A 22,331-nucleotide genomic window follows, 5' to 3' on the forward strand; every position below is an offset into this window, starting at 1 on the left:
ATAGTTACCAACTTTAGTAAACCTAACACTGATGCAATACTTTTATCTAATATACAGGTCATATTTCATTTTAGCAGCCAACCCAATAATGCCCTTCATAACATTTTTTTTTATCCTCCAGTACAGGATGCTCAATATATATTTTTTGATAGTATAGAGCCATCTCTTTAAACAATCACACACACTTAGGAGGAATGGAGGGAGGGAGAGGAGAAAAGAAAAAAGGAAGGAAATGCAAATTCCAAGTTGTGATATTTGAGCCTAAGATGACAGTTTAGTGGCCTGCTTTACACCTATTTATTACTGTGCCAACAGTTATTCATTTGAATTCTCAAAGTTTAGGACTGTCAATGGAAATAACACCTTATGACTTCCAAGATCTTCCTTACTTTGTTAAGTAATGAAGATAAGGAAAAACATTCTTTCCTACAGAACAAATACAGATGTTTTTCCAAAGAAAGGTAAAGCTAGGTATACCCAAGACACAAGTTAATAGACAAAGGAACAGTTTTCTAAGATTCTTATTAAGTGCTTACTCTCTCAACTTGCCTCGCTTCTCTAAACATAGTTTTTGAAAACAAGAGGGCCCTCTTCAAATAAGTATGCAACAAGTACCAATGAAATATTTTGTTTTTCCTTTAAACAATCTTTTCATTAGATGGTCACAAAAACTATATCACAGTACAGAAAACTGAACTAGAGATTTAAAAGTAATGTGATGTTTTCCTGGCCTATACAGACACAGAAGAGTAAAATGTATACGAATGGCCAATAGAGGAGTATAAAGCAAGTGATATATGCGGATTAAATCCCAAACCTAATTTTTTTTTAAGCTTTCCCTAAACCAAAATAATCTGTCAAGAATTACTTAGGTAATACTTGTTTGGAGCACCAGATAGCTTTACAGATTTCTGTTTGCTTTCTACCAGAAAGCTTTTGAAAACCATTTCCAGTTCTTTTGAGTCTAGTCAGTCTATTGCTGATGGGGTTTAATATACATTCCAATTCAAACTCTAAGCACTGATATTGGTCCAGAATAAAATAATAAAACTCAGTATTTATAAAGAAAAGACGACAATGTCCAAAAGGTGCATTAGTGTTACCTATCTCTGAAGTTTAAATTCAAAAAATAGTTGTGTTTTAAAGATACTATATATACCCTCAAAATAAACACATTCCTACCAAATGTTCAATGTAAAGGCCAATTACTGTCCAGTAGCATAATCAATAGTGCAATGAGTTTTGCCATAGAGGATTTACAATATACCATATCAACCATTTATTCAAAAGCCTAACAGGTAGTCAAAGTGAGTTAGTTACTTTAATGAGTTACACATATAGCCAAATATTACATTTCTTTCTGCATATTTTAAGTTATTTCTTTTAATTAAAGAATTCCATATAAATAAGTGAGCAATTATTTTCTTAAGTCTACAACCAACAAACAGTTTTTCAACATAATAGTAATGTCAGTATCCCAATACCGGCAGAAGTACTCTAATTACTGAATTTCATTTACATATAATTTGCTATGAATACCTTTTGCCTGCCTTTAGCTGATTAGCCACATATTGAAGAAGACCAGCAAGATCAATTGGATATTTACGAAAAACTGCACCACAGAAACTAGCCAGACCTATATGAGATAAAAAAGGAATAGGGCTTTTTAAAAAACAGTTCATAAAACAAAAAGCACAATATTAAGTGTTATTTCAACGAAATTTCCCAAACAAAATGAGGTGGGAAAAATTGTATTGCTGATGCCACTGAACAGAATTTTATAATTAATAATAGCTAATATTTATTGACCATACATATGCCAAGCAGTCTATTAAGCTCTTTATGTAATTATCTCATTTAACCTTTGCAGTAATTATCTCAGGTTGGTATAAACCTATCGATGAGGGAAATTCCGAACAGACAGGTCACGTAACTTGCTCATGGACACACAGTTGGTATGAGGTAGAACAGTGATTCAAACTTATACGGCCTGATTCCATAACTTGTGACGTTAATTAGGCCACAACAAAATCTTGCAGATAACTCAGTAAACTTGAATGATCAACAAAACACCTGCCCCTCAAATGTCTGAGTCACACAAAAAAATCTCATTTTATCTAGGAACATGCCACTAGTTGTGGAGGGGCAAGGAAACATTGCCAGACCAAGAGGCAATCAAAAGACCAATTTTAGCCAAGAGTCCTTATCACATTAGTAGGGAGAAAACCCCACTCAAGACAAGAGCAGGAGGGACTTCCCTGGCCATCCAATTGTTAAGACTTGGCACGCCCAATGCAGGGGGCATGGGTTCAATCCCTGGTCAGGAAACCAAGATCCTGCATGCAGCACGGCGTGGCCTTTTTAAAAAAAAAAAAAAGAGGAGGAGACCCCAGTAAAGTCAAGTGATCTGCAGCCTTTTCAAGAATTATTTGCTGAGCACCTAAAGGACAATGGACAAAACACAGGTCCTGCCCTCAAGGAACTTACAGTCCAGAGAGATATAGAAAACTAAACTAAAATAACTATGATGAATAAAAAGTTCCATAGAAGTACAGAAGAGGGGCACCTTATTCTGACTTTTGGGTTGTTAACAGGGAAAGCTTTCCAAAGAAAGTGACCTCTAAGCTAAAATCTAATGAATAAGTAGAAAATGTGTTGGAAGAGATGAGTGGGCATAGAAGGGTATCCCAAGGGTACCCCAAGAAGAGGGAATAACATGTGCAAAAGAAAGTGCAAGAAGTTCAGCATTAACGGAACCTAGAATATTAGGGAGGGGCAAAAGATGAGGCTAGTATAGAAAGGACCTGATCCCAAAAGAACTTACTTGTATGATTTATTACAGATTGCAGACTTCAAAGAGCAATGGGAAGCTACTGCAAGATTCAGCTATCAGAGACACAACAGGTTGAAAGAAAATGTAACTGGCTGCTAGAAATCAAAGGTACAAGGAAAAAAAACAAGGCTAGGGCTTTTTGTTAAACAACCAAGTTTTTGTTCTTTTAAGGTGACTGGAACCTCAGGATGGAAAGGAGAGAAGGGAGAATAGTTCCCTTAAGATTAATTCTTCTAGGGACTTCCCTGGCAGTCCACTGGTTAAGACTTCACCTTCAAATGTAGGGGGTGCAGGTTCGATCCCTGGTTGGAGAGCTAAGAGCCCACATGCCTCACAGCCAAAAAACCAAAACATAAAACAGAAGCAATATTGTAACAAATTCAATGAAGACTTTAAAATTGGTCCACATCAAGAAAAAAATCTTAAAAAAAAAAGATTAATTCTTCTAAAGTAATAGAATGGATGGGAACTTTCATCTCCCCAGTAATGCTTGCCCAAATGCTATCACAGCCAATACTGGCCTCTTGAGTTAGAAAATGAATTAAGTACCATATGAACCTCCTTACACAGCCAAGGACATGGACCCTCTGTAGAACAAGTTGAGTGGCTAGATATTCTCAAGAGCACTTGACAAATAGGCTCTTAGCATAGGTAACAGAATACATAGCATAGCAATGACAAAAGATGGAAATTTCATCCTTGGAAAAATAAAAATACTTACTCTGAAGCCAGCTTGAGATGGTTGTGTCGTCATGTTTCATTCTCTCCTTTTCTGGATTAGCTAAAGCTTCAATGATACAATCTTTCATATAATTAAGAAAAAATTTTGTCACCACATCCCTAACAAAGACCGCTAAAACAACAACAACAAAAAGCCACCCCTTGGAAAATAAATTGTTAGCTCCAATTTATTACCAATTATGGAAAAATACACTCACTGTAGTACCAACTTTTCTTTTTTAGCCTCTTTCCCAGCTTTCAGCAAGCAGATTCTAACTATATCAAAGATATTTAGTAATCTTAACATTGTCTTTCTCAGTATACAACACAGACACACACACAAACTCCCAACTGGTCAACCTCTCGATCAGCCAACTGAATCAACCTCAGATGGTTGCTAAAGGAACTTAGAATGAAAATAAAACATTCACCACTAAGATCTATGAAACGTGAAATCTATGTTATTACTTCACCTGAAAGGATACAGGCCAAGACGTCATAATTCAACGAAGTGAGGTATTTCAATGAATCTACTACAGGTGTTATTAAGTTATCATACTTCTGTATTTGTGACAAGATCTGGAAGACAGCAACAAAGAATAAAAGGCATTGACTAATCAAAAGAGAACTTTTACCGTGCTAACTAAATAATGGCTACACTTTTTTTTCAAAAGAAATAATGCTTAAAATTAGTTTCCTTCCATTGTGTATTTATATAAAACCTACTATTCTATCATTTCCTTAGAAAATATTTTCTTAGGCTACAATTTCCAATTAGGAAATAATTCCAGGGCATCCAAACTTGAATTTTGGAATTATAGAGGCTAGACTTATGTCAAATGTGTTTTAGAAATCTCTTTCTAAACATGAAAGTGTTACATCTGAATCACAATGAAATGCTGTTCAAATGTTTCTAAAAACTAAAATCAACAAATAATGCATCACTTTATTAATGTTTTTATAACTCAAAATGTGGTACACAAGACAATGTCAGTCTGTTTAATAACAGTAGCACTGTCACTTATTGTTAGAAAAGTAGATCAATGTGTTAAACATATTACATACTAAATTTTGTTTTTAGAATAACCATACAATGTTTCATTTGCTAAAGTTTTTGTCCCCTAAAACTATCAAACATTTTTAAACTACATCATTCTATTTCCACTTGTGCTGATTTAAAGACTACAAAAAGAAAAATCCCTGAAAATAGTATTAACCTCAAAACATACATAATCAAACAAAATGGTTGGATTGCTGTGGCTCAACTTCCCAATTTGTCTTCCAGAAGGCTTCACATTTTCCTTGGTTAGACGCCTACAAGGGGAGAAAAAGGTGGCAGGGATCATCTTAAGTAATTTCCCTTTTAATGTTGGTAGCTTTGTTACATCATGAAAAAAATTTTATTTCCCAAATATCCAAAATGGATCCATGTAAACAACCACCCTCATCATATGCTTTACTACAGGACTTGGGCTATTTTGATTAGGCATTCTCCAAGAGGGTATTAAAATTTTGTATTAATGCTTAACATTTACAATATACACATGTTCATTTTATAGTAATAGTCTAATAAGCATTAAAACTCTTAACGTACTCTACAAGTACATAAAACTCTTCTTACAGAGAATAATTATTTTAGATTTAGAAGGGCTCATTATCACTTTAGGGATTAAGATATCAAATTTGGTGTAATACTTTGAAATGCCTCATGCCATCTGTGTCAGTGACCCTAACAGAGTAACAGCTAATGCTGCACTCACTCCTTGATACAAGAAGTTCTCTGGTTTTCATATTCAAAGTAAACAATTCTTGAAAAATCAATTCTACTCTTGTCCTTCCTCTTTAATTCTCCCTCTACTCAGTATTCTTTTACTAACATTTTGGAAATTTATATCTACGAAATGCTTACAAATTCAAAACAATTATTACACAGGATCTTAAACTCTTCTGATGAAATTACTACATAATAAATCTAGAAACCTGAAAAACTAACAAGTGACAGGAAGCTTTCTAGAGTGAAAATGTAATGAAGCAAATAATGAATTTAGTTGACAATTCAAGGAATGTGACCATTCTGGAAGTGACAAACTTGATATAATTATCTTAAGAAACTTATGACAAAACTGATCCATTAATCAAAATTATTTCATCAACAACTGCTTCCCTTTCCCATTCTGCATGGCCCAGTTTCTTTTTGTCCCACGGAAAAGAGAGACCCATCAGTTTTAAACTTTGGCTATAGTCTGTTCTACTTTGAAGCTTTATTTGAAGCACAAATAAAGTTCTACCACCACCTGCCCTTACTTCTAACCCTACTATTTCAGGCAAGCCCTCCTACTTGCCAAAGTCAACCCTTCCTTTCCATATTTTTTATCCCATTCCCTTCTGCTTCCTCTCCCCCAACACCAAAAAAAATAAATAAAAGGAATATTCTCTTGATTATGTCCTCCTCTCAAGCAACCATGGTGCTTGACATATGGAACACAATCAATGAACATTTGTGGCATGAATTACTGGATGCCCTATAGAAAATTCATGTTTTAAACAGTAATCAAAACTTGTGAAATTCCCAAGCAATAAATTAATACATTCCATTCTCAACTTAAAAAGTTCAATCAATATCAAAATCATATTATTCAAGGCTGGTGAAATAGCTGAGCTTACAAATATAACAAAAATCCGAGTACATTAAAAATTCTGCACATATTCTTCTGTGATAAACATTTGTATTAATTTACTTATTCATTAATTCATATTAATGTCTTCTGTGACAGGCAAAGTGCTAAGCACCAGGAATACAAGGATGAGTAACAGCACCTGCTCTCAAGCTCAGTCCAGCTGGGGAGGTAGATTTAAAACCACTTTTAAAATTTTTATATTCTTAAACAAATAGAGCAACTTATAGAACAGTACTTATTATATGCTATCAATAGTATAAAAAGGGAGGGAATAATATATTTGTATTCACTTGCATATACATAAAAATAGCCGGAATGATAAATAAGAAACTAAACAGTGACCACTTTTTTTTTCCCTTGGGAGAACTGAGTGGACAGGGTGAGAGACTTTTTACTGTCTACCTTTTCATATCTACTACAATTTAAACCGTGTGAATATATAAAATAGTCAAAAAATTAGATAACTTTAAAAAGAAAAATAATCATAGCAATATACATAAGCGGTATGATAGTAGTTATATGCATATGACATAGTGGTAGCACAAATAAAGAACAATCAATTGTGCTTGGTGGTATGTGCAAGGGAAGGCTTCACAGAGGTGACACTGGAGCCCACTGTCCAATGATGAGGTCACCAGATGGAGAGAGGAAAAAGAGGTAAGGGAAAACCTGTACAAACAAAAGAAACAAAAAATTATATGCAAAGGAAAAGGAGACCATAGCACACTCAGGGAAACATAAGTGGGCTCAGTACAGCTAGAGGTAGAATTGGCGGGAAATGAGGATGGAAATAGGGAGAGACAGATCATGAAGGTTCTCTTATATCACCAAGCCATAAAGTCTGACATATAACCTGCAGGCAATGCTTAGTCACCAAAGGATTTTGAAGAAAGAGAATAATACAAGGCACTATAACACTCCAGATAAAAGAACTAAGTTAGTGGTGGTAGAGAGTGGAAGAGACAGATTCAATATTTAATGTATCGGGGCTTCCCTGGTGGTGCAGTGGTTGAGAATACGCCTGTCAATGCAGGGGACACGGGTTTGATCCCTGGTCCAGGAAGATCCCACATGCCTCGGAGCAACTAAGCCTGTGCACCACAACTACTGAGCCTGTGCTCTAGAGCCCGTGAGCCACAACTACTGAGCCCATGCACCTGGAGCCCGTGCTCCACGACGAGAGAAGCCACCGCACTGCAATGAAGAATAGCCCCTGCTCGCCGCAACTAGAGAAAGCCCGCGTGCTGCAACGAAGACCCAACACAGCCAAAATTAAATAAATTTATCAAAAAAAATTTAATGTATCATTAAATAATCCATATAAAGCACTTAGTTCAGCACCCACCACACATAGTAATGGCTTCAAAAATATTCGTTGTTGTTAAGCTAGAAACTCTACTTGGGGAATTTTTAAGCCTAGAACTCTTTTGGAAGGACCAGTTCTAATATCATCTCTTTCCATGCCTTCCCCAACTTCCATGGGGTGAAATATTCATTCTCCTCTCTATCATCCCATAGAACTTTATACATATTGTATAACAGCATCTATTAAACCAGACTGTGATTGTGCACACACCTGTTTCCCTGGTAGACTGTGACTTACGACAATATCACTCAGCAAAGAAAGTATCACTGGGGGCTTCCCTGGTGGCACAGTGGTTAAGAATCTGCCTGACAATGCAGGGGACATGGGTTCGAGCCCTAGTCTGGGAAGATTCCACATGCCACAGAGCAACTAAGCCTGTGTGCCACAACTGCTGACCCTGCGCTCTAGAGCCTGCGAGCCACAACTACTGAACCTCACATGCCTAGAGCCTGTGCTCCACAACAAGAGAAGCCACCACAATGAGAAGCCCGTGCACCACAACGAAGAGCAGCCCCTGCTCGCCGCAACTAGAGAAAGCCCGTGCACAGCAACGAAGACCCAACGCATCCATAAATAAATAAATGAATAAATTTATTATTTAAAAAAAAAGTGTCACTGCATACTGTTAGTTAAACCAGTGAATGTACTACTTCTAATTAGAATAACCATACAACTGCACAAATGTAAAAGAAATGATAATGAACAGCCTTGCTTAAAACCCTTGCAATACAGCAGTGTAATTAGTATCTAAACCAATACTGATCTGAAGTATACAATTTTCATAATTAAACTTCAAACAGTTTATCAGGAAGTATCAATAGATTAACATCACTCTTTTGTTTTGTTTTGTTTTGTTTTGCGGTACGCGGGCCTCTCACTGTTGTGGCCTCTCCCGTTGCGGAGCACAGGCTCCGGACGCGCAGGCTCAGCAGCCATGGCTCACGGGCCTAGCCGCTCCTCGGCATGTGGGATCTTCCCGGACCAGGGCAAGAACCCGTGTCCCCTGCATCGGCAGGCGGAATCTCAACCACCGCGCCACCAGGGAAGCCCCACTCTTATGTTTTTAATGACATGAAAATAAAGCACACAAATGAAAAAACTAGAAATTTTTCAAAAGTTGACTCCCTAAGGAGATAGTTCTGCATGATTCTACTAGATCTTCCAGAAAGAAAAAATAAATCTTTATTATAACTTTCAACAGAAATTCCTAGAACTTTGACTACCTTGTACAAGCCACCGAATGTATTATGCAAACTGAGCGAAGGCTACACAGTATGCTCTCCTTTAAAAAAAAAAACACGTCATCCTATAATATAATGCATCCTGAAGAGGATTTTTATCAGATTTTATAGCTGGGCAAACATGACAACTACAAAAACTAACATGGTAGTCAAAATGAGCTAAAAACCACAAAAATTGATAGTCACTCTATGTGTAGTATATAATTAGCTACACCATTAGCAAATACTCCTGGGCTTCCTCAAAACTGAGGCTCAGACATAAGCTGGCTGAAAGACAGTAAATCAGATCCAGATATTAAGAAGAAAAATAAATTAAAACTTACTTCATGATATATTTGGCTCTGTCTATTGTTTGAGCTTTAACTTTTACTAAAAGTGGATGACTGTTGTAAGTTTCATTCTTCCACTGGCCATACAGACGATATCTTGAAAATGATGAGATGAAGAATTAGGAAAAGTTAAACACTTAGAGGTTAGTGCACTAGAATAGTAGCTAAAAATACAAAAATATTATGTATTTACCTATGCTGATATGGAAATGTTTTAAACATTCCCCACAGTTCCTCAGACATACAAGCATTGCAGTCCATCAAAGAAAGAGATGGAAGTAATACCTGGTCAGTAATGCTAAGCAAGCAGCTAAGGATAACTTCCTACGAAAAATGGAGGAAAAATTATTTCAGTTAAGAGGTGCATATTAACCCCCCCCCAACAAATTTATGTAAGCCTTGGAAAAATTGCCGTTCCTTGATTTAATAACACACCATATCTAATTCCCCACACTATCACTGTACGTTTCACAATGGTTATTTGTGTTTCTCCATCTAAGAAAGCAAATGAGGTGAGGGAAGGAAAGGGGTAGCAAGAATGAGGGACTTTTTATCCCTTTTCCTTTCTCAACATGGTAATCCTCAAAAACAGGAGGCTGTCAATCTTAAAAGATACTTTGTACGATATGCCAAAAGCTACATTCAACATGTAAAGTATAAAATAGTTATTCACATAGGTGATTAAAGCTTGTTCACAGTAAAATTTACAGTATGCTGTACCTAGACAAACATTAGACACATTGGATTTTTCTAGTCTCTTACCGTCTTCTCTTTATCTTCTTGTTTGCTTCCATCAGACTGAAACTAAAATTAAAAAAAACTATAAATAAAATGCAAAAAGGTTAAGATTATGCTGTCACAATTTCGTTTCTAATTTGAAAAAAAATTAACTTGCACGTAGTTGTGAATTATTTCGTTACTTGTTACACACATGTAGATTTTACATACAGTCAGTATTACCAATTAACATTTTAAATTCTCATCTACATTGCTAACCTCCAAATAATTTGTGACATTCATGAACTTTAAATGCCAGTTTTATAAGCCAATTCTTTTCTCAACCTCATTATCACAAACCAAAGCATCCTAAAACTGATCTGAGTATTTATTATAAAATTGTAGCCAGCACAATTTAGTTATAATGCATTTGCATTTCTCCTTCGAGATGTTCTAGTTTTCCCCCTCAGAATTGGTAAAATCTAACACTAAAGCAACGACAACAAAAATTAAACCCAAAGAAATCCAAAGCTATGTTTTAATTCACCACCACTTAAGCCCTAAGAAATAGGCCCAAAATATTAATACCATTGCTGACAAAGACCAAACCACTTCCTAACTTGGACAGACTGAATGAAAAAGTATGGGTCATTATTTTATCAGTGATTTGCAGGTGGGCTGCTGAAGTGCCATGTTTGACAATGCTGTCTATACATACAAAATGAAATTGTGAGTAACATTTGTGTGTGTATAGGCAGGTGGAGTGTTGGGGGAGTACACAAAGGCCAAAAGGACAGGTGAAGCACTGATACTCAAGGACAATCTAGATTCCTGGAATGTATTTAGCTCAATACCAAGTATGAGAAAGGGAAAAGCTAATATGCAGCTAACATACCTTATTGGTAGATAAGGATATTTTGTGCATGTATGTTTTCATGCTTGAGTAAGTTAATGGGTGTTACTACAGGGAAGTCTAACTTCTGTGCAACATTTTCACATAAGACTAATTCAGGGACGGCCATGTTACCTTGATGGGAAAACATACAGAATCACACTTTTTTAACTGGCAGGTTAAAAAGATATGGTTCCCTTTCACAGAAACGATTATTAAGTCAACATACATCCTGGTCAGCAAATAAGGAGTCAGGTTATGAAGGAGTGGCCTGGCAGAAAACAAACTATATAGTTGCTTTTATTTTGTTGGAAGGGGATGGTAATTCTGGTGGCATACTGTGTGTACACTGGGAGGCAGAAATAACGGTATGTCATAATTGGAAGAATCCAGTTTATAGGGTATTGTGTTGGGGATAAAGGCAGTTAAGCTACTCCTTTGCTAGCATACTATGATTCAAATTAACCTAATAAAGCTATAAATAGTTTCCTCCATACAAATAAAACATTTTCTTAGTTACTAAGCTGTCCTAATTCCTCTTACTAGATACTTATATTAGTTTCTAATGTCTGTTTGTCAATTCTCTAGATTTCACAAGCAGGAAAATTTGAAAGAGAGAAAGAAATATGGAAAGCACAAGGAAACTATCTAGAAGAGCAGTAAGAAAAGGTTTCTATCAAAGGCTAATTATAACCAAGATGAACAACAACAACAGAACAAGATGTACATGCATGTAAAAGTGATTTTCTTTACACATTCCACTCCCCTGATGCTTGCTTTTTCATTTAGTTTAACTTAATTTGCTTTTTAATTCAGAGCACATACAAAACTCTCCATTCCCACAATAGAATACTAAAAGTTTTATTGAATGGCCAGGCAGAAGTTGAAGAAAGAAAGGATGGGGAGGGACAAAAGACATTCATTCATTTGTTTACTATGTGCCAGGCACTGGGAATTCAAAGCTGAACAGTAGAGAGTTCCTATCTTTGAGGAACTGACAAGGCTACTTGTCAGTAAGAATCTAGAAAATCAGTAAGAATCTGTCAGTAAGAATCTAGAAAAGAGAGATCTTTCAGGATCTCTTTAAGATCAAGACTACACTTACCAATGTACTGTTAGGAACTGAATTTTAAGTTTGAATAAAATTGAGCACTCACAATTATGTCTACACAGACCATCAGCTATAAATGACCCCAAGCAGGTTCCAATCTTGCCCTATAACAACAGAGCAGCTGACAGGGCTGCATAACACTACTGAGCACTGCCCTCCCCCCAAAAAAAGCAGGTTCATCAAGAAGGGGCTTTTGGAGAGTTGAGAAATAAAGGCTGGAGTAAGTCATAGATATAACTAGATAAATTACTTTTTTATTACTAATGTCCTATTTTTAGTACCTCTAACCCATGAATGTTTCAAATGCTACTTTAGAGCAGGGGTCCCCAAGCCCCAGGCCGAGGACCAGTACCGGTCCGTGGCCTGTTAGGAACTGGGTCGCACAGCAGGAGGTGAGCAGCAGGCGAGCAAGTGAAGCCTCATCTGCTGTTCCCCATCCCCCCCACCAACATCCATGGAAAAAATGAAAAGGGAAAAAAATGAAAAATATTTAAATTTGTGACTTAGACTACATCTAAGTAAATTATGGCATTATTGTCACCGTCCTTATTAACTATCATTCATTGAGTACTACATGCCATATAATAGGCTAAGAACTACGCATTTATGTCTTAAAACTACTCTAATAGAAGAATCTTTTTGTCAGGGTCTAAATAAGACCCATCAAAATAACTTAGAAATAGGAAAATATAACCTATAAGTTAAAAGTTATGGGAACCTAGCCAAAGCAGTCTTGAGGGAAAAAAATGGAGCTGGAGGAATCAGACTCCCTGACTTCAGACTATACTACAAAGCTACAGTAATCAAGACACTCTGGTACTGACAGAAAAACAGAAATATAGATCAATGGAACAGGTTAGAAAGCCCAGAGATAAACCCACGCACCTATGATCAACTAATCTATGACAAAGGAGGCAAGGATATACAATGGAGAAAAGACAGTCTCTTCAATAAGTGGTGCTGGGAAAACTGGACAGCTACATGTAAAAGAATGAAATTAGAACACTCCCTAATACCATACACAAAAATAAACTCAAAATGGATTAAAAAGACCTAAATGTAAGGCCGGACACTCTAAAACTCTTAGAGGAAAACATAGGAAGAACACTCTTTGACATGAATCACAGCAAGATCTTTTTTGATCCACCTCCTAGAGTAATGGAAATAGAAACAAAAATAAACAAATGGGACCTAATGAAACTTCAAAGCTTTTGCAAAGCAAACTACAAACAAGATGAAAAGACAACCCTCAGAAAGGCAGAAAATACCTGCAAATGAATCAACGGACAAAGGATTTATCTCTAAAATATACAAGCAGTTCATTATCAAAAAAACAAACAACCCAATCAAAAAACGGGCAGAAGACCTAAATAGACATTTCTCCAAAGAAGACATACAGATGGCCAAGAGGCACAGGAAAAGCTGCTCAACATCACTAATTATTAGAAAAATGCATATCAAAACTACAATGAGGTATCACCTCACAGCAGTCAGAATGGCCATTATCACAAAATCTAGAAACAATAAATGCTGGAAAGAGTGTGGTGAAAAGGGAACCCTCCTGCACTGTTGGTGGGAATGTAAACTGACCACTATGGAGAACAGTATGGAGATTCCTTAAAAAACTAAAATAGAACTACCATATGACCCAGCAGTCCCACTACTGGGCATATACCCAGAGAAAACCATAATTCAAAAAGAGACATGTACCACAATGTTCACTGCAGCCCCATTTACAATAGCCAGGTCATGGAAGCAACCTAAATGTCCATCAACAGATGAATGGATAAAGAAGATGTGGCACATATATACAATGGAATATTACTCAGCTATAAAAAGAAACAAAATTGAGTTATCTCTAGTGAGGTGGATGGACCTAGAGTCTGTCATACACAGTGAAGTCAGAAAGAGAAAAACAAATACCGTATGCTAACGCATATATATGAAATCTAAAAAAAAAACAAAAAACCAAAATGGTACTTATGAACCCAGTGGCAGGGCAGGAATAAAGACATACACATAGAGAATGGACTTGAGGACACAGGGGGGAGGGGAAAGCTGGGGCGAAGTGAGAGTAGCATCGACATATATACACTACCAAATGTAAGATAGATAGCTAGTGGGAAACAGCAGCACAGCACAAGGAGATCAGCTCGGTGCTTTTCGACGACCTAGAGGGTGGGATAGGGAGGGTATATGGGGATATATGTACACATATGGCTGATTCACTTTGTTGTACAACAGAAACTAACACAGCATTGTGAAGCAATTATACTCCAATAAAGATGTATTTTTTTTAAAAAGTGGAGAGATATGTGTCCATACTACCCTTGACTAGTTCACTCATGAAACCCCAGCAACAAAAATTTCCTTTATTTGATAAAAATTCTTTGATTTGTTACTAATTTATAACAAATTTCAAAAATGAGAGGGAAAAAAACATCTATCACTACAACGTAAAGAAGCTAAAGGCATTCCTACATAAAATCAAATCTACTCTTGAGGGAAGTGAAACTGCTACTTTAAAGTGGCATCTTATATTTAAAGACAGAAATAGATTAAAGTATATTATTAACGCTTTTTAAAAAAATCATCAAAAGCTAGTGTAGTGATAGCTTACATCAGTGATAACTTATTATGATCTAAAAAATTCATGACAACTATTTTTTTAACTCTCTAAAATTGAATACCTAATTATTAGTATCTAATTCATGTTTAGACATATCTCATTTGATCCATATTGCAACCCCAGGAGCTAGATAAGCCAAATATTATTACCACGAATCTCTGGCTTAGAAAAGTGACCAGCTTAAGGTCACATTACTAGCAAGTAGCTAGCAGCTCATCCTGATGAAACTAGTTCACCTAATTATCAATTTCTAATGCTTTAATTACTCTGTTTGGGGGACAGCCTTAAATGAAGAATCTGTGGGCAAGGTAGGTTCCAAAGTCAACACATAAAGTAAAAATTACATATACTCACAATTACCCTACAAAAATCCCTTATATCATCTATAAAGTATACAGACACATTACCTTTCATTTAAGTCCAACTCAAGACTCTGTTTTTCCCCTCTAATATTAGGAGAAATCACTAAGTGACCACGAGATGTGAACATGAAATAAAGTGACTGGCTTGCATTTAGGGGGCCATGTCACACGAAAACACAGTTTAAAAACTAGACTAACTGAATGTGGTGAGATACTCTCTAAGACACCTGAGAAACTGAACCAAAATGAAAGAAAAAATTTCTCCAATTTCACCCTTGCTCCTAGACATACACACAGTATTTTGATGGAACAAGTCTGGCCACATTCACATAAACTAAGCACAGGTATGGTGTAATTCCACTGTACTTGACTGACTCCCATACCTTCATCCAAAAGGAATATTAATTTTGAGCTCTAACCCACACAACCAAGTTAGATCTTCAATTTTGAAAAGAAATAAATGGACTGAAGCAGGATCACAGGCTCTCCCTCCCCTAATAGCTAACAAAAAACAACAAACATCAAGTCAAAATTCTAAAGTAGCTGGTTCATAAACTAGAGTTTCAGGATCAATGGTATTAAGGTACATTCTCTCCCTAGGAACCCAAATTTTTATTATGAAAAATTTCAAGTTTACATAAAAGTTGAATGGATAGTATACTTATCCATAAACACCTATATATCTACCATGTAGATTCAACAATTAATATTTTGCCTTTTTTTCTTGACCAAATAAAATGCAGACATGATACTTTATCTCAAAAAAATTCAGTGTGCATCTCCTAAGAATAAGGACAGGGACTTCCCTGGTGGCGCAGTGGTTAAGAGTCTGCCTGTCAACGCAGGGGTTCGAGCCGTGGTCCAGGAAGATCCCACATGCCATGGAGCAACTAAGCCCGTGTGCCACAACTACTGAGCCTGTGCTCTAGAGCCCTCGAGCCACAAGTACTGAAGCCCGTGCGCCTAGAGCCCGTGCTCCGCAACAGGAGAAGCTACCGCAATGAGAAGCCCGCACACCGCAACCAAGAGTAGCCCCTGCTCACCACAACTAGAGAAAGCCCGCACGCAGCAGCGAAGACCCAACACAACCAAAAATAAATTAATTAAAAAAAAAGAATAAGGACATTCTTCCACATTACCACAATTATCATAATCACAACTATTCCGAATATCATCTAGTACCCAATCTAAGGTATATATCCTGACCCTTTGACTCTAGGTTTCTCTAAGCTTTATCTGTGAATCAATTTAGTGCACTTTGGCTCTTTACCAAAGGCCAACATAAGAAATAGCCATATAAAGAGACAGTGAGATAACTGAATTAAGATGACAGAGTGAAGCATGAACACATAATTTCTCTCCCCCAATCCCTAATGCAATGAACAAAGTACGTCTTCCTATTTGTTTTTAATCTCCCAAATTCACCACCAACTAATCAAAAAAAGAGGAAATTATGCTATTAACTTCAAGGTGATGCACACACAAACACACATAAGATTCTGAACTACAGACAGTGTGGTATGGCGCCTGACCTTAACCCAATCCCCAGAAGTATCGAGCAAGGAAGGTAAGTCAACAAAATCCTTTAGGCAATGTGGCCTGCAAGGTAAATAAGTAGCCTGAGGAAAAACCCTTGTGAGTAGAAGCCCAGCAGGATTCTGGCTACTAAGGCTTGCTGTCTCTCAAAGGAACTGTGCTCAGATGGATGAGAATCAAACTCCAAGGGAGTTGGATACCCACTTGGTTGGGCATGCCTAGCATAGGATGGGTAACACGATCTCAGAAGACAAAGCAGAGGTTCCCTAAACTGGGGGCTATACTCAGCCTCACTGAGCTTATTCACTCCCCTATTCCAGACTACAGAAAAGATTGAAAAGAGAACCCAATACTCAAACTGTAGCTTGAGGGGAGAAGGACTGGTCATAAATAAGGTAGGAAGGGTGTGAGGATTCACTCACACTATATCAAAAAGAAGTTGTCCATATTAAGATGAAAAGAAATGCTGTGGCTACTATGGAAACATAAATAGCCTAAAAAAATCATATAAAAGACAAATGAACTTAGTCTGGAAGAAAGTAGAACACAGAGGACAGACAGATTCTCCAAAAGTATCTGCATATTGTCATAGAAAAAAATATTATGAACTCAGTAAGACAAGAAAAGCTTGGATATGAGATACACAGAATGAGATGAAAACAGAGACTGCAGAGATAAAACACCACTGATACAGATATAATTTAAAATAGCAAGGAATTTCAAGAATTGAAAAATTTAGACAACCAATCATTTCTTCCATTTTAGACACACTACATTTGTATAGGCAGTAGGGCATGGTGATTTTGAGCTTGGCCTCTGAAGCCAGACTGCCTGGATTGAACTCGCATATCTGTCCCATACTAGCTGTGTGACCTGGGATGAGTTACTTAACCTAGAGCACAAAAGGCTTGGTAAAGATTAAATGAGCTGATGCATGTAAGGTACTAAAATAGGGCCTGACACAGAGTAAGAGCTCAATATTAGTAATCACTATCAGAAACAACTTAATCCACTAACATCAGCTGGATGCAAAAAAGCACCAAGGAATTCATCTTTATGTGTGTAGGTGCTATCAAAAACATTTAAGTATGTCAGGTGAGCATGTTAAAGCTGTGCTTTATAATTAAAGAAAATTTTAAAGATACCAAAACGTGTGCATTCATATAGAAATATTCTATAGAGCCACCTCCCTCTTTTAAGCCTGAAATAAGGACCAAAATTGGTTAATATACTAGAACAACAGTTCTCAAAGTTTGCTCTTTGGATCAGTAGCACCTGGAAACATGTTAGAAATGCAAATTCTCGGGTCCCACCCAGACCTACTGAATCAGAAACTGAGGGTGGAGCCCAACAATCTGTATTTTAAGAAGACCCCCAGGTGATCCTGATGCATGTAAAGTTTGAGGTTCACTGTACTAGATAGTCCTATACTACATACCTCAAATTTCAGAAATACATAACCACATACACATACACACACACAATCAGAGACATAAATGATTTCAAATAACTATAGGCTGAAAAGACTATTCTGTTAAGTGATATCTAACATAAGCTATTTTTTTAATATGCATAATTTATATATACAAGCAACCTCAAGCTTATGAATGAGAGATTTGTTAAAGATTTGTTCATTGTAAATACATTATTTGGAACTAAGGTCATATTCCCCCTTTAGAAGCAATCTTAAAAACTCGTGTTAAATTCCTAGCTAGGCAACATAAGCCTTTTAAACCTATAAACACATAATGATTTGTTATAGTGAAATGTTTTTAGGGTAAAAACAATGAACCAAAATTCTAAGTCAGATCATTGGAAAGATTCACTTTTCCTACCACAACCTTAGCAATGAGAGAAGACAGATTTCTTCCCACACTGGGATCAAAATAAACTTTTTCTGCTTCCCTTCTGCCCTTCTACCTCTGCAAAAATAGAGACTAGAGTTAGGGGCAGGCACCAGACACAATTCTGATAGAACAGAGATAAATGAGGGCTGCAATGGAGATGGCAGAGTGGAAGAGTAACAGCTTTAGCACCTGTGTATCTTGATAACAATATTGTATCTGTATATGTTTATACATATGTCTGTATACGGGACTTCTACAAGTTTGATGTTTGGTCTCCTGCTTACAAGTTTATGATACTTGTAGCCAAAGAAAGAATTTCAGAACAAGAGATCTGAACATTAAGATTTTCAATGAAAAAGAATAGCATAAAAAAAAAGAATACCATTAGTGGGTAAAGGTAAGATGAAAAAGAGGCTGTTTACATTGTCTCAAAGTATCTCCCCACAGGATACACATTAACAACAAAGAGAAAAAGAATAACTACACTGGAGAAACCTGGCAGCCAACACCTTAACCAAGTGATCGAGGTTAACAGCACAGGTAATGGGACAAATTGACTTCACATGCTTCCCAATACGATTCAATGGGAAAAACAAGTACTAGTTAACATGACATCCCTTTCAGACGATAAGGATCAAGATAATGAAACACTGTTATACTTCTTTTTTATATGGATATATGCTATATAATAAATATTATGTATAGTAATGAACTACTTAGCAGATTTCTTCAGCATACCTTTACACAATATAAATTTGTTAACATTAAAAAAATTTATCTACCAGCTAAGTATTTAAAGCCAAATCAAACATCTCAGGTCTCAAGTGATTAATACACAACAGTTGTTAAATTTTCTATATAGTTACTGTAGTCGAAAATTAAAATTAGGTGCAATCGCCAAACACTGGAGAAAACTGCATTTGTGCTTGTAAGGATTTCTAGATTCTTTTGCTTACGTTGCTTTACAATTGAAAAGAAATTGTGTATTCTTTTCAACTTTAAGACCTTGGTTAGGCAAAGATCTCATAGAACACAAAGAGCAAACTATAAAAGAGAAGTGCTGTTAAATTGGAATCGATCAAAATTTTAAATTTTTGCTTTTCAAAAGACAGTAAACAAAATGACAAGGCAAATCAGACTGAGAATAAAAGACAACTGAATTTAAAATGGGCAAGAGATTTGAATAGACATTTCAACAAAGATGATTACAAATGGCAAATAAGGGCATGAAAAGATGCTCAACATCACTAATCATCAGGGAAATATAAATTAAAAGCACAAAAGATAGAACTACACACCCATTAGAGTGACTAAAATTTAAAAGACTGACAACACCAAGTGTTGATGAGGATGTAGAGCAAATGGAAGTCATATACATTGCTCCCAGGAATGCAAAATGGTACATACATGTTGGAAAAGTTTGACAAAAAGTTAAACATACACTTACCCATATGGCCCAGCAATCCCATTCCTGGGGAAACAAAAACATATGCACCCCCCCAAAAAAGACTTGTACAAGAATATCCATAGCAGCTTTATTTATAATGGCCCCCAACTAGAAACAACCCAAATGCCCATCAACTGGTGAATGGATAAACTCTGTTATATCTATATAATGAAATATTACACAGCAATAAAGAACTACTGACATGTGCAACAACTGAAATGACTCTCAAAAGCATTAAGTGGAAGAAATCAGACAAAAAAAAGAGTACATTCTATACTATCCCATTTATGTGAAGTTCTAGAAAAAGCAAAACCACAGTGACAGAAAGCCTACCAGTGGTTGCCAGGAACCAGCAATGAAGGGAGGGAACTGATGGCAAAGGGGCAAGAGGGAACTTGCTGGGATGATGAAAATATCCTATATCATGATTGCGGTGGTGGACACACAACTGTATACATCTGTCAAAACTCATCAAATTGTACACTTAAAATAAGTGAGGTTTATTGTATGTAAATTATAACTCGAAGCTAATTTTAAAAAATAATAAGTCAAACATGGAAGCAACCTGTGTCCATCAACAGATGAATGGATAAAAAAGATGTGGTGTGTGTATGTGTATATATCTATATATATATCTATATAGACATATAGATATATATATGTGTGTGTATATATATATACCTATATATGTATATATAGATATATATATACACACACACACACAATGGAATATATCACTCAGCCATAAAAAAGAATGAAATAATGCCATTTGCAGCAACACGGATGGACCCAGAGATTACCATACTAAGCGAAGTAAGTCAGACAGAGAAAGACAACTATATGATATCACTTATATGTGGAATCTAAAAAGATGATACAAATGAACTTATTTACAAAACAGAAACAGACTCACAGGCATAGAAAACAAACTTATAGTTACCAAAGGGGAAGGGGGAGGAGGGATAAATTGGGAGTATGGGATTAACAGATGCACACTACCATATATAAAATAGACAAACAATAAGGATTTACTGTATAGCACAGGGAACTATATTCAATATCTTGTAATAAACTATAATGGAAAAGAATCCCAAAAAAAGAATATATATATATATATATATATATATATGTAGAGCCAAATCACTTTGCTCTACATCTGAAACTAACACAATATTGTAAATCAACTATACATCAATAAAAAAACAATAACATAAAGTTACCCTTGGGGTAGTGATTAGAAGGGCATTTAAGGAAAACTCTGGGGTGCTAGTACTGTTCTATTTCTTGATCTAAATGGTGGATACATGGGTGTTTAGTTTGGAAAATGTCACTGAGCTGTACAATTATGGTTTGTGTGCCTTCTGTATTATGTTTTATTTCAATAAAAAGTTTACTAAAAAAAATAAAAGAATGGATCCTGAACAGTCTGAGGTTGAAGGGACTTCACACAAATAATGGCAATGATTCAAAACTGCAGCCAAGAAAACTGAGCAGAAGAAAACCAAGAGGAAAGAATGTTGAATTAACCACTATTTATAAGGGGATTCAAAAAGCAATCACACGTCCAAAGCATATTTTCCTATCTGGAGGACTTGACTAATAATCTGGCTGGATTTAAGTTTTTATATATAAATGGTTGGGACACAACTGACTTTCCCCAAACCTTACTCAACATAACCTTTTCTTAAGTTTACTTTCTTTTTATTTCTAGAGAATATACTCAGAACAGTTTCATTCCATAATTTAGTTTTCTGCTTGGAAGAAAAAAATTTTACTAACCTCCTTCATAAATGACTTGCCTATCCGCACCACTTTTGCGAATAAAATGGGATCGTGAGAAAGGTGAGGACCAAGGTAACAGAACATATTGAAGACGTCTCTCCTCAAATCTTCAAAGCTCTCTGCTTGTTTTGGTGCTCTCTTATTTTGCAAAGCATTAACAGGTGAGCCTTTAGCACCTTTAGGAACGCCAACTCTACAAAAAGAAGGAAAATTTATATATATATAACTATACAATACCCCATTTTAAGTTAACACAATCATATTAATCAGTAAGTAAAACTTTTCTTGCTTATATTTGCTTTCTCTATTTCAACTGTGCCTAACTTCATTATACCAAATAATTTAACTGGTAGAAAAAGACAAAAACAATACTCATTTGAAAAAAAAAATCAGAGCTTAAGAGACTGTTTCAAATTAACTGCATAAGAAAAGGAAATCAGAGAAATGCAGATTCCAAGTAACATTTAACATACATCATATGAATTTGTTTTTAGTTAAATTTGGCCAATATCAGGAATCTGGATATGGGAATGGGGAACAAGGGATGGACCTCAGAGACACAAAGATGAAACAGAAAAATATGGATATAACAACACTGATTCAAGTTAATAAACATTTCTCAATCTGGCTTCCACTACCTAGACTGAATATGAGGTAGGTGGTGGTAGGAAAGGTGAGCAGCATAATGAAAGAGGGTGTGTCACACTAAAAAGGACAGCATGCCCAGAGTTCTCACCTGCTGAGCAGGTGTCCCACTGTGGAGTCACAGGGGTCACTCTCTGAGAAGAAGCCTTCATGGTCCACAGCCCAGGTGGCACTGAAGGCAGCAGCCAGCAGCTAT

General features: G+C 36.2%; 1 protein-coding gene across 10 annotated transcripts in view; it reads right to left on the reverse strand.

The window, feature by feature from the left end:
- The window catches only part of THOC2 (THO complex subunit 2), a 102,372-nt gene that overhangs the window by 30,033 nt on the left and 50,008 nt on the right, over positions 1-22,331 (reverse strand). For all 10 annotated transcript variants that reach the window (XR_014327138.1, XM_082865209.1, XM_082865208.1 and 7 more), the window contains exons 12-19: positions 21,488-21,683; positions 9,930-9,971; positions 9,361-9,491; positions 9,162-9,263; positions 4,783-4,867; positions 4,039-4,132; positions 3,555-3,635; positions 1,540-1,636 (exon numbers count right to left, since the gene is read on the reverse strand). Coding sequence is in view for 9 of the 10 variants with exons in the window: in XM_082865209.1 (XP_082721335.1) it covers positions 1,540-1,636; positions 3,555-3,635; positions 4,039-4,132; positions 4,783-4,867; positions 9,162-9,263; positions 9,361-9,491; positions 9,930-9,971; positions 21,488-21,683 (828 nt within the window). In the remaining variant the exon portion in view is untranslated. The remainder of the gene's footprint in view (positions 1-1,539; positions 1,637-3,554; positions 3,636-4,038; positions 4,133-4,782; positions 4,868-9,161; positions 9,264-9,360; positions 9,492-9,929; positions 9,972-21,487; positions 21,684-22,331) is intronic.

Source organism: Leucopleurus acutus, assembly GCF_964270905.1.
Source record: "Leucopleurus acutus genome assembly, chromosome: X".
Taxonomy (NCBI): domain Eukaryota; kingdom Metazoa; phylum Chordata; class Mammalia; order Artiodactyla; family Delphinidae; genus Leucopleurus; species Leucopleurus acutus.